Genomic DNA, 13481 nt, shown 5'->3' on the forward strand with positions numbered 1-13481 from the left:
GCGGCGGCGCTTCGGGAAGCTCCGCGCGGCTTTTGGAAACGAGGGGCCGACGCGCAGTAAGCTCCCACGCAGCAGGGAGAGGGAGGTCTTGCCCCCCCCCCCCGCCCCACTTCGCCCCCCCGTGCAGGTTCGGCCGCCCATCTGAATGGTTTTCCCCAAAACGCCGGTTTTCCGCCTGCCCCGGGCCCGGAGGCAGCGCTGGGACTGTCACGACCGGCTCTGGGCGGGAGCCGGAGCCACTTCCCCCCCCGTACGCCAAGGGTACCAGTACAGCAAAAGGCTTATTCCAAACTGGGGTTAAGTAGAGCGGATTGCGTGGGGAAAACACACTCTATATTCCCTCTGTTTCCTGCATATATTAGGCCTGAAACAAGCATTTAAATGAAACAAGTTTCCATATCGGCATTTCCAGTCCCACAGCCACTTCCACCATTGGCCTTATTTTATTTTATTTTTTTTTTTCCTATTTACTTTAGCAAGAACAGAGAGCGGGGGAGACGCAGGCACCGAGAGAGAGGAGTGCTAATTAAACAGGGACTTCCACGTTAGGGTACGAATCCTTTGGACCAGTACCTACCCTGCCAACTTCGCTATTTATTTATTATTTTTCAACACAACTGTAATTTCCAGTGGTGCTTGCAGCAGGGGGAGTGAGTCCAGGGGCTGCTCGCGGAGAGGATTAGCGTGCTGGAAGCCTTATTGCTTTCCTTCGCTGTGAATTCAGGAGCGATTCCCTGATGGCTGTGCTCTATATAGAAGGGAATCGGTGCTAATTTGTTTTTGAGGATCACACCTCCACCAACACGCGCAAGACAACCCTGCCTCTCAACGTACACTTGGAGCCGGTGCTAGTGCAAACCCTGGAAAACCCGCAGGCGAGCGGAGCCAGGCCTCCTGCGCCCACAAAGCCAGGCCTGGAAAAGAGCAGATTTCCCTTTTTTTTTTTTAATTTTCCCACGGGTCCGCGCCAGCAGGTGCAGGCTCGGGCATCCCTCGCCTTTAAAAGCCTTTCTGCAGGCACGGAAAGCCTAAGGGACCCAGCGCCGGATGGGCTGTCGAAGAGACGGAGCGTAAAAGGCTCCCTTCTCGGCGTCCTTTCTTTTTTCTTTTTTAAATCATCCTCAGGTTTGACTGCGGGAGAGGAATAAATTGGCTGGTTCGAGCCGGGGGGACGGAGGGGCAGCGGCGGCGGCGGCGCCCCACGCTCCGCTCCGCCGGGGTGGCTCGGAGGGACGCGGCCCGCGGGGAGACATCGGACCTGGCTGAAATGGAAGACAAAGCTATTGTTTCAAGCAGAGCTATTGATTTTTGCGTTATTACACTAAGAAATTTATGGTCTGGTTTCCGACTGCAATCGGAGTTAATGACCGAGCTCCAGAAACTTCCAGGTGACCTTGGCCGTGACTTTGGGGGGAAGGCGAACAGCTCCAGCTATGGGGTCAGCAAACGTAGAATGAACCCGCGACTCGCCGCAGGACCCGATTTTGGGGTGGAACGGGGGTTTTGCAGACCCTACGTCTCTGTCCTGAGCTTCATCTCCCGGCAAAATGCAGGCAATGACTGGGCTGGAGAAAGCTGGACCTGCTCGGCTCCGGCCAAAAGCCACCACTGCTGCTGGTGGGCGACCCTGCTCTCCCCTGGAAGCCGCCTGCCAGAAGAATCGATAAACACGCAATGCCTGCTAATTGCTACCCAGCCGGCACAGGGGAAAATGCAAAGTTGGGGCTCGGGGAGCGCCCGGGACGGAGGCAACGTGGCTCCGAGCATGAGAAACCCCCGAGATGGAGCATGGCGGCAGCGGCTCCGACCCACCAGCGGTGCCCGCAAGCGGCCTGGCCCGGCTCGGCCCGGCCCGGCGTCTCCCCTCGCGAGGAGGATTTGCCTTTCAGCCCTTATCGGGGCTGTCGAAGCAGGGCCGGGGCGAGGAGGAGGAGGAGGAGGAGGAGGAGGTCTGTGCCAGGTACGGGTGTTGCACGAGGGCTCGGGAAGCTCTCAGGGGCTACAGCACTTCCCCCCGTCAAGCCTCTTCCTAGCTTCTCTTTGAAACGTTTTTCTCGTGCATCTTTTGGCACCAGCTTCTTCCCAAAGTCTTTCTTCACTAGCAATACACTGAATTTCCTTGTATCCTCCTTCCTCCTCCCTTCCACCTGCTGGCAAAGGGACACGACTTCCAGCTGCTGGTGGAGGATCTGTTCCTCGTGGTACCTTCTCCCTGGAAGAGCCCCGACACCCCCAACTAAAGAAGCCCCGAGCCTCCGCGCTCAGTTTCTGCCTCGGAGGTCATAATTGCCATTAAATCACAGCTTGCCTAACCAAATTATGCAAAACCGAAATTATCTCCAATGATTTTTATGTCGCTGAAATGTTCCAGAACTGCCGGGGTGACGACTGGGGGATTGGGAGCAGCTGTCACTCCGTCGGAAACCGTAACTCCCAACAGCTGGGAGCTGTCAGTTATTTACGATGCTGTTTGCAAAACAAAAAAAAAAAATATATATATATATATATATATATATGTATATATGATGAAGGTGGATGTGGGGATGCTGGGCTCGGGCTGAAAGGCGGCTCGCAGGGCAAGCTGAGCCAAACCAGGCCTGCCGGGGGGCTGCCGCAGGGAGCGGGCGCAGCCGGGATGCTGCCGGCTCTGGCGCCGGCTCCGGCTCCGGCAGGGCTCTGCGCAGAGGCTGAGAGCGAGCTGCTGCTCGCTGGGGCACGCAGGCTTTGTGACGGTCAGGACAGGCTTGTTTATTTTATCCTCGGTGTTGCAAAAAAAAAAAAAAAATATATATATATATATATATATATATATAAAATGTATACGCAGCTACTAACCACAGGTCTGACACTGCTTTGTCAAAACGTCCCAGATCTGGAGTTTCTGCTCTTGGCTGGCGCCCAGTTGCTGTCTCTGCTGTGGCTTTGCCTTTTATCATCCTTCCGCGGGTATATGCAACTGCGAACATTTGAGGCTGCTTCTCCGCAGCCAGCGGTTTCTCCAGCGCGAGCAGCCCGGCCTGAGCTTGCTCCCGAGTTTCCGAGCGCGTTTTCCCCGCGCTGCGGGGCGCAGCCGCGTCTCCGCGCCCCAGTTTGCTCGGGGTTGGGTCGGGAGGCGTCGCTTGCTAGATGCAGGGTGCGAATGGGGCAGGAAACTCCGGAGCTGGCAGCGTTACACCGGGTGTGAACGCGGCCTCGGAAGAGCGCGAGGGATGAGTAAGCTCCTGCCTCTTGGAAAATACTGACTGCGAGCAGAAGCTGGATGCTTCAGCCTCACTCGTAGCTTGCTCCGGTTAAGTGTTATTATTTATATTATGTAGTGGCTATACATAGTGTTTTATGGCAGTAAAAACACATAAATCAACAACCAGAAGATGAGGGCTTTGCTCTGAAGAGCTTATCAATCCAGCAGCCCGAGCAGGAGCGGCGCGGCGCCGGCCGACGAGCTGCGCGAGCCCGGCTCGCCCCACGCGGCGGCGGTTTGGGGGAGACGCGGGAGAGCAGCGAGCTGCTCGCTCCCGGCCACGGGATCCGGCCGCAGCGTCGCACGGGCCGTGACCCGCGGAGCTCGTCCGGGCGGAGAGGAGAAGATGTGGGTCGAAGGCGAGGCGCGCGGTGCGGTCCCGGCTGTTCTAGCCGGCCCCGTGATGCTGGCTGGAAAAACCAGCTTTTTCTCTGCCTTCCTGCGCTGGCACCGGCGCGGGGAGGAACACGGTCTGGTAGAGGCCGAATGGGAAGATTTGCTGTGTCTGGACAAGGATGCTGTCTCCAGGTGTCTGCAGTCTCCCGGCCGTTTCAGCTCTTGCACAAATTGAGGCTTAACGCTAAATGCATTATGCCATATAACAATTAATCCCGTGCTACATATAGAAAGTCCTTACTCATCAATAATGCATTCGGGGGAGTGATTTTCACTCTCAATAATAGGGCTAATACAATGGAAACAAGCAGGTAATGAAGAACATTTATAATGATGTTAATCTAATAATGAGGATAACGCTGTTAAAAGTAAGACTGCAGACTGGACACATCCAAAGATAAATTATTTCAAGCGTTCATTAACTAATGCCTAATTAATGCCCAATTAGAGAGAGGCTGCATGGGAAATGGTTTGGACAGTCCAGCGAATTCATCCCAATCACCGCGACCTCCGTCGCAAGCAAGGGGATGCGGAAGGACACCGCGAGCGGGGCCGGGCTCACGGCGGGGTTGCAGAGGCGCCGCGAGCGGGACCTGCTGGTTTCTAGAGGGAGGTCTCGCATCCGGATCTAAAAATCCCGACCGTCCCCGCTTCTCATGAGGCAGCCAGCAGGGTTCACGGGCTCGGAGGGGAAGCGTCCTCGGCAGGACCGCGGGCCCCGGGCGCATCCACCCGTTCCCTCTTCCCAGCACGTTTCCTCTTCTCCAGTCCTGCCCACGTGTATGTTTTCTCCGTAAGCGCTCAACCTTGCTCCGTTTCCGAATTCTCCTCCGAGTTGCAGTACGTGGGCGGACAGACATCCCGGCTTTTCTTCCTTCTGCCTTACTCCCGGAGAGACGCGAGCTGCAGCCGGAGCAACGCTGCGGCGGGACTCGCTGCTTTTCCCCGGGAACCTGAGGCTCGTAAACGCCCGCTCGTCAGGGGACCGACGGGGCTCGGTTCCCTCCGACCTGCGCGGCTGGAGCGGTGCCCGCGGAGAGGTTAAACGCCGCCGCCCGGTTTCGGCGCCGTTTTCTACCCTGGTTTCGGCGATGCCGCTAGCTCGGCGGCTTGGGGCCGGGAAACGCCCGGGAGCGACGTGCAATCTGCCGGGTAGCTCGCAGGGGGTTTGTCGATTCGGGCCCCGGGGATTTGGTGTTTGCAGGAACAGCCGCCGCGCGTGGCGGATCAGCACCGCGCTTGCGCCTGGCGGGATTTTCCTAGTGAACCCGAGACCCGGCCGAGTCTCCGTGCTCCGGCGTCGCCCGGGTGCAAACGGCGAACGCGCCGCCGTCGCGCCCGGCGAAGCTCCGGCGCCGGGAGCGCTCCGCACGTCCTGCCGCGTCGATCCTCGGGCGCGTTTTTCCCCGGGGATCCCCGGCCTGGCGACCGCGGCGGCGAGGGTCGGGGTCTGAGCGAGCCGCGCGGCGCCTTAACCCGGCCTGACCCCGCTCTCGCCTCTCTCCGGACAGGGGGTTTCGCGGAGCTGCTCCTCGTGCTGCTGGGGCTGAAGGTCCAGGTGGCCGGGGGCTGCCCCAGCGACTGCGTGTGCTACCCGTCCCCCATGACCGTCAGCTGCCAGGCCCACAACTTCGTCACCATTCCCGAGGGGATCCCCGAGGACAGCGAGAGGATCTTCCTCCAGAACAACCAGATCACCTTGCTGCTGCGGGGCCACTTCAGCCCCTCCATGGTCACCCTCTGGATCTACTCCAACAACATCACCTTCATCGACCCCAACACCTTTGAGGGGTTCGTAAACCTCGAAGAGCTCGATTTGGGGGACAACCGCTACTTAAGGGCTTTGGCGGCGGACACCTTCCAAGGGCTGGTGAAACTCCACGCCTTGTACCTGTACAAGTGCGGGCTGAGTTCCTTGCCCAGCGGGATTTTCGGTGGCCTCCACAACCTGCAGTACCTTTACCTGCAAGACAACCACATCGAGTTCCTTCAGGACGATATTTTTGTTGACTTGGTTAACCTCAGCCATCTTTTTCTCCACGGAAACAAGCTCTGGAGCCTCCACCAGAACACGTTCAGGGGGCTAATAAACCTGGACCGGCTGCTCATGCACCAGAACCAGCTGCAGTGGGTTCACAGGCGGGCTTTCCACGACCTCCGGCGACTGACCACCCTCTTCCTCTTCAACAACAGCCTCTCGGAGCTGCCGGGGGACTGCCTGGCGCCGCTGGGGGCCCTGGAGTTCCTGCGGCTCAACGGGAACCCGTGGGGCTGCGACTGCCAAGCCCGCTCGCTCTGGGAGTGGCTGCGCCGGTTCAGGGGCTCGAGCTCCAGCGTGGTGTGCGAGGCGCCCGAGCGCCTGCGCGGCCAGGACCTCAAGGCGCTGAGAGCCGAGGACTTTAGGAACTGCTCGGGCGCCGAGTCCCTCCACCAGATTAAGACCCACACGTTCTCCACAGCGGACCGAGGAGCGTCCAAGACCCACCGCCACCCGCACCACCCCTCCAAGGAGAAGGGCGAGGAGAGCGGGGCCGAGAACGGCTTGCACGGCAGCCAGCCCGCCGCCGCCGCCGCCGCCGCCGGCTCCCGCAAGCCCGGCAAGAACTGCACGAGCCACCGGGGCCGCCACCGCGGCGCCGGGCCGGGCTCGCCGGGGCCGCGGAAGAGCGCGCCCGAGCTCCCGGACCGCGCGCCCGATTACCAGCACAAGTTCGGCCGCGGCGCCATGCCGACGGCGCCGCCCCGGCGCAGGGGTAAGTGCACGCGGCGGCCGCCCCCGCGGGCCCCCAGCGGCGTCCAGCGGGCCGCCGGCGCCGCCGCCGTGCCCGGGACCTCGCCGCTCGCCTTCCTCGTGGCCTTAGCGGCCGTGCTGCGCTGAGCCGCCGCCGCCGCCGCCATCCCGGCTCCGCCGCCGCCGCCGCCGCGCTTTCTCCCCTCCTCCTCCTCCTTTTTTTTCCGCCCGGCGGAGGGTCCGGCCCCGGGAAGGGCAGCGCGCCGCCGCGGCTCCACCGGGTCCCGGCGGCGGGAACGGGCCGGGCGGACGGCTGGACGGACGGACGGACGGACGGGGGCCGTGCTCTCGCGACAGCCTGCCGATTCGAGGGCGCGCCGAACGGACCCCTCCGATGACCGAAAGGGACGTAATTGCTGTAAAAACGATCACCGATTAAGCCTACGCTGTCTACCCGAGAGCGAGCGCGAGGACACGTGTAATTATGTAGTAAGGACATTGGTTCTCCCACTTTTTAAGCCCTTTTTGGCTCCAAACTCACAGGCCAAAGGTGGCTGGGAATCTCTTTCGAAGACAATCTCCAAACCCCGAATATCTCAGGCCTCGTCGGGGAACAGGGCTCGCCTGCTGGCCTTGGAGTAGCCAACTACCAAAGGAAAGACTGACTAGCGGTGGAAACGAAAAAAAAAAAACTTATAAAGAAATGAGGTACCTGCAAAAGGTGCGATTTTTTGTAACCATGTTCACACATAAAAAAAAGAAAAAAAAGCAAACGGAAAAAAAAAATGCACAGGTCCCCTTCCCCCCAATTATCCATATGTACGTCTTATAATGTTTATAAACTATACGGGAACTATATCTGCAGAACTAAGGATTGTACGGTCGAGTTTATAGCGGAGGAAGCGTACGACTTTCCCCACGGAGGCGAGCGGCAGCGGTGCCGCGGGCCGGGCCGCCCGCGCCGGCTCGCGGGGTCCCCGCGCGCCCGGACGGGGGGTTCGGCGCGGGGAGCCGGCTGCGTCGCGGGAAGAGCCAGAGCAAGGGGGGGGGGAAATCCCGCTGCAAACTGCCCCGCGGAGGGGTCGGCGCCCCGGGAAGGGGGTTGCCTGGATGCCGCGGTCGACGCCGATTCCCCGTCGGAGCGGCGTCCCCGGGGACGTGAGACAAAGCAGACGCTGAGGTTAATGAAACGAGGGAAATAAAAATGATCTTGGACAAGAGCAAAGGCTGTTTTTCATTTCGTAACGCTGTGCCGGCGGGAGCAGCGGGTTGCTGGCCCGGAGCTGGTCTCCGCGAGGCCGGAGGCGATGGAAAAGGGGCTTTTCCCGGCACGCGGAGGAAACAGGCCGGCGGCTGCAGGGGCTGGGAGCAGGCAGCGTCGTCCGTCTGTCTGCCTCACGTGCGCAAAACCCTCCAAGCAAGGCAGCTTAGGAGCCTTGCACGGTCCGTTTTTAACTACCGTTTGGGGGAAATATCCGGGAGGAGAAACGGGGAAGGTTACTTCAAGCCTTCCCCGCTCCTATCCAAACTCTTCCGCCCAGAGGGCTCGAAGCCTCCACTAAAGGGATGCCCAATGCAGCCAGAACAAATAATCCGTGCTCCGAAACAGCTCCCTCTCGTCCTCCTCTCTATAACCAATAGCAACCGAACGAGCCTGGCACTGTCCCTTAGAAGAGGGGAATGTTGTTATGTTGGTTATTTCGTTTCATACCCTGGATATCAAAGCTCTCAGTGGGAGCATGAAGAAGAGAAGCACTTTATTAATTTTTTCTTAAGCCTCTGTGCAACTCCTGTAATACAGGAGCGAAATGTCAGTGCAGGAGATGCTAATGTTTTATAAATGACGTGGGTGCAGCCAGCACTACGGAGAGGCTTCGAGATGGATTGTATTAGAGCAGACTACACCTGGCTCAAAACCGTAATTATGTTTTTAGTATCTTTCCCTTTCACACGTAGGGAAAATAAAGGCAACTCCGTGGTATATTACAAGCCTTGTCAATCAAGTGCTCCAGCTCCTGGCACCGAAGGCTACTGCTTAAAAACCGGAAGGGAGAACGCGATATACCGCTAAATCACAGGTGGCTCTTGACCCGGACTGCAGCTTTCTGATGCTCGCGCGCTTCCCGGTGCGTTGGCTCGAAGCTTCCCCGCCGCACCGCTCCGTCCGTCTGTCCGTCCGTCCATCCCGCCGCAACCTCCGCTTCTGCCGTTCCCCGGCACCGGGGACGAGTCCTTCGCCACGCACCCGCCTTCCCCTTCTTCGCTCGATTACCTTGGTGAGCTTTAATGCTCCAACTTTGGGGTTTTCAGGCAAATCCTTTCCATTAAAAAAAAAAAAAGAAAAAGAATAACTAAACAGATAAACAAACCCAGAGCAGACCCCAGGCTGCGCCTCTGGAAATGCACTCGCGGCTGCCGAATCCCCTTTCCTGAGCCGGAGCCAATTTTCTATCCATTGTACCTCTTTTCCACAGTTTCATCCCGTAATTGCTAATACAGAGCTTTTCATACATGCTTTGAAAACACAAAAAAACCCGATGCTGCATCTTTCTTATCCTCCCGGACAGGACGAAAGCCAAATACCTACAGGAAGTTCAGAATAGTTTTTATTTATTTATTTTACTTTATCGGTCTAAACTGCCATCGCAATTCAGCAGTTTCGAGCACGTTCCCCGCTGCTCCCTGGGCGATGCTCACTTTCCGTCCGCCCCCATTACCATTTCCAAATCAGTTCCTTTTCCTCGGAAAGCCGCTCCGAGACGCGCTCCCCGGAAGCGTCATTTCACCGAAGCCAAAACAACGATTTCTGCAGCCCTTCGAGTTCGACCTTCCCCGCGCTCCCAGTCCGAGAGTCTCCGTCATCGTCCGCCCGTCTCAGGGCGCCAAGCCCGGCGCGGGAAGGTTTCCCGGGGCTGCGCTCTCCGTTGCACCGGGGATAATTTCCTTTCCCGGGGGGCAGAAACGAGCTTCGCAGCGCCGGCCCCGCGCTTCCGGCCTCGTCGCTGTGCGCGGTCGCTCGGCAAAACCCCGGTTTTTGCGCCCCGCGCAGGCGGGCGAAGCGCGACCCCGCGAGCCGCTCCGCGCCTCCCTGCCGGCCCCGAGCCCCCTCCGGAGCTGCCCTCCAGCCTCCTCCTCCTCGGTGAGAACAGACTCCAAATGACTGTTTAACAAATCAGCCATTACCTTCTCCCGTGTCACCAATTCCCTGCTATCATTTCCTAATTGACCAATTTTCGCTGTTACCTTCTCCCCGCTCTGAACACAGCTCGGGAAGCTCTGATTGTGTGTTAAAATATCCTCTCTAATTCACTGCTCAATATCTCTTTCTGCTCTTCTAAGTGCCCTTTTAACTCACTTCTAATTTTTCTTTCTTTGTTTGTTTTTTTTTTCTTTTTTACAAACCTAATCCTCTTCCTGCACAGGTTGTTTACATGCAGCAGAGAATGTATATGTATTAGCAGCTGTTCTGGGGGAAATAACGCACAAAAGAATATCGCTGCTTCACACCAGCTGCAATTACTGCCTTCCTCTAAGAATAAGCCCTGGTTAACCCTCCTATCTAGGGCACGCGCCCCTGCTCTCGCCGCGCATCTCCGGGATATTTCATCCCCGCTGCAGAGCGTTACCGCCACCAGCGCGAGCAGGGCTCTCTCTCTGTCTCCAGGAAAAAGAAAAAAGAAAGAAAAAATAGGGGCAACCGCACAGTTATGTTCCTGCAAATATATATATATATTTCTTTTTATGGGGGGAGGGAAACGCAGCTAGAAGGAAGGAAACGAAATAGCGGCGCAACTGGAGCGCCCGGGGTCCCCGAGCGGCCGCGGGGCACGAGCCGGCGCCGGGCGGCGGGGCAGGACGAGGGGGCGGCAGGCTGCGTTCGCGAGCCTCGAAAGGACTGGGAAAAAGGGGGGGGGGGGGAAGGAAAGGGAAAAAAGGAGAGGCTGCCGCCGGGGCCGGGAGGGAGCGCGCGGGGCCGCGCCGGCCTCGCCTGCGGCCGGAGCCGGTCCCAGCTCCGCATCGGGCTCCCCGGCAGCGCCGGCGGCGCGGCGGGCACGCGGCACGGGGAACCGCCTTTGCCTTAACCGTCTGCACAAACACAGGTGCAAGCGGGTATTAACGTGAAACATCGTCTTTTCGGCGTTCCAGTGGAACAGCGTTTTCTAGTCTGCTACAATACCCGGTCCCCTGGTATCAGCGTTTGTGACACACACTAATCTATTTGTCTCTGTTTGTTTGCTTCCCTGTTTTTCAAGGCTTTGGAAATAAAAGTTAATTTATTGTCTGTGCTGGTTCTCATCATTTCAAGTCATGCACTAAACACAGGGATCCTTGAATAGATTTTTTTTTTCCCAGATACGTAACTTTCCTTGAGTTAAACTATACACAGAAAACCGAAGGCAGCTCCAAACAGCAGAAAAAGAAAACAAAAGCAGCTCCTCCATCAAGTCGGCGCCCAGCTCCTCAGGCTGCCCGCGCATCTCGGCGCAGAACTGGAGCGAAAGGGCAGATTATTTAAAGCCGTTGCATGTAGGCCAATTTTCACTGCAGTTCCTTTTGGCTCTGATTTTGCAGGCCCCAGTGGAGTGCTGAAGTCATGAATAAATGCAAGTAAACCGAGCTTATCCACTCTTGTTCTGAGCAGTGGAGTTTACTCACTTCACGCTGCTTCAGCTGGAGCACCAGAAGGTAAGTTTAAAAGGAGGAGGGGAGGAAAAAAAAAAAGGAAAAAGAAAGGGAAAAAAAAGGAAAAAGAAAAGGGTTGAGGATAAATCTGGCACTGCTGTAACCTACTGATTCAGCAAGCCCAGCGCCAAGAAAAGGCAGGACGAGGAGCCTCCAGAGCAGCGGGATTGCACGGGCTGCACAGCGATGTCCACCGTTACCTGCCGGCGCTGGGGCAGGACCGCGTCACCTCCCGCGGCGCTGAGCTTTGGGAGTTGGAGGCTCGCTGCAGTCACCGGGACGCGTGTAAATTGGTCTTCGGAGGGAAGAAAAGAAAACAAAAATAAATAAAAATAGAAGAGCTCCGCTGCCTCGTGCCAACCCGCTCCTCGGCGGGGCGTGCGCAGCCGCGGGGGCTCGCTCCCGGGAGCCCGCGGCGGCCGCAAGCCCTTCGGCTCCCGCTCTCCCTGCCTGACCGCGCCGTTACTCCAAGCGAGACGCTCGTTTTGCAACCGCCTTAACAACGGAGCGTTTTAATTGATTTGTTTTCCCATTACGGATAAGCAGGATAACGTTGCTGGAATTGAACTTGGGTCCTCGAAACGCAGCGAGACGCCAGCCTGCAGCGCGCTCGCGAGCCCCGCGGGCCCGTTTCTGCCCTCTCTGCCGCTCCCCGCTCGCCGGCGGGGATTTGCCCAAGCGCGCGGGACGCGTCCGTACACGAAGCGGGGCGGGCGGCGGGGAATCGCTTTGCATTGGCATGCGGCCGACAGCTTCCGATGATGAAACAATTTAAAAATCAGCACTTTGATTAAATTCAAAGCCACGGAAAAATCACGCTAAGGTTCATCTAATGATTTTTCCCTTCCCAGACTTTAGCAGAAGCCTGCCGAGGACTAAATCCAGGGGGGTAAAGCTAAATTTGATAGTCTGATAGTCTTCTTCACCCAATTCCTCGAGCAGGCTTAGCAGTATAAATACATCTGGCGCGCCCACCAAGAAAATAATCCTTTCTATTTAGCAGTGATAGTCTACTAGGGAGAAGATAAGAGGCATTTGAAGACAAAAAGCAACACTCAAACTGTGTGTGTATTTTTATATATATATATATATATATAAATACACACATATATATGACATTAAAGGGTCTAGGCAATTAGTTGTTCGATAAGATAATAAAATCCTCACTAAGCTAGGGCCATGTATGAGTCAAAGAAACAAGAGACAGCAAATATGTTCATCGCCCAGTCCACCCCTTTACCAACACACATTTTGTAGCATTTGTCCAGTGTAGGCTTTGTTTTGTTTTTCAGTCAATGAATCAACTTTTTTGATATTCAGCCCAATGCCAGACAGGAGCTATTGGCATTTGCTGAAGATGAATAAACAACTAGTAATGTTGCAGTCTCGTGAGACCTTCCAGGAAAAAAAAAATAAATAAATAAAAAGGGGAAAAAAATAAAAAGGAAGGATCAGGGGACGGCTTCCCCAGGCCGCAGCTGGCGCGGCCCCCCGCTCCCCCCAAGCGCGCGCACCCTCTGCGGACGCCCGTACGCGTGGGGTTACGGCCACCTCTGGGGCGCCCCCCGCACCCCCCCGCTGATGTTGTTTTGCCCGTCGCTCCCAAACACCAAGCGACTCGTTTTGGGAAGGCTCATTTCCCCCCAGCGCCCTTACCTCACGCCTGGCAGCCTTCTATTTAAAGCCACACTCTGTCACTGCAAACCGGCTTAGTGGTATCTAAACAAGCTGTTGTGACCCCGCTGCAGGGGAAGAGGAACTGGCCTGTGCTTTCGAGTCAGCTGCCTCCAATAATTAGAAGCAAGCAGACAAACATGAAAGCAACGATGTTTAAAGTGCTGTGTCCTTTAAAGGGTACGCCGGCCCCCAAGCCCCTCCTCACCGCCCAGGTACCCCGACCCGGTGCAGTTAGTCAAGCAAAGAACAGCATCACCTGCCGTGGGACATGGGATGGGGCCACCTGCCATAGGATGGGGACTCCTGCTGTGGGACATGGGATGGGGCCACCTGCTGTGGGATGGAGCCAAGCCACCTGCCATGGGACATGGGATGGGGCCACCTGCCATGGGATGGGGACTCCTGCTGTGGGACATGGGATGGGGCCACCTGCCATAGGATGGGGACTCCTGCCGTGGGACATGGGATGGGGCCACCTGCCATGGGATGGGGCCACCTGCTGTGGGATGCAGCCAAGCCACCTGCCATGGGACATGGGATGGGGCCACCTGCCATGGGATGGGGACTCCTGCTGTGGGACATGGGATGGGGCCACCTGCTGTGGGATGGAGCCAAGCCACCTGCCATGGGACATGGGATGGGGCCACCTGCCATGGGATGGGGCCACCTGCTGTGGGACATGGGATGGAGACTCCTACTGTGGGACATGGGATGGGGCCACCTGCTATGGGATGGGGCCACCTGCTCTGGGAT

The 13481-nt window shown here is 57.3% G+C and overlaps 1 protein-coding gene across 1 annotated transcript; it reads left to right on the forward strand.

Annotated features, from left to right (window-relative positions):
* Positions 1-1781: 1781 nt before the first annotated feature.
* RTN4RL1 (reticulon 4 receptor like 1) lies at positions 1782-6515 on the forward strand. Its single transcript, XM_062592824.1, has 3 exons — positions 1782-1960; positions 2372-2426; positions 4842-6515. The coding sequence occupies exons 1-3, from the start codon at positions 1782-1784 to the stop codon at positions 6513-6515; spliced, it is 1908 nt and encodes a 635-aa protein (XP_062448808.1).
* The last annotated feature ends 6966 nt before the right edge of the window (positions 6516-13481 follow it).

This window comes from Rhea pennata, chromosome 20, assembly GCF_028389875.1.
Source record: "Rhea pennata isolate bPtePen1 chromosome 20, bPtePen1.pri, whole genome shotgun sequence".
In the NCBI taxonomy this organism is placed as follows: domain Eukaryota; kingdom Metazoa; phylum Chordata; class Aves; order Rheiformes; family Rheidae; genus Rhea; species Rhea pennata.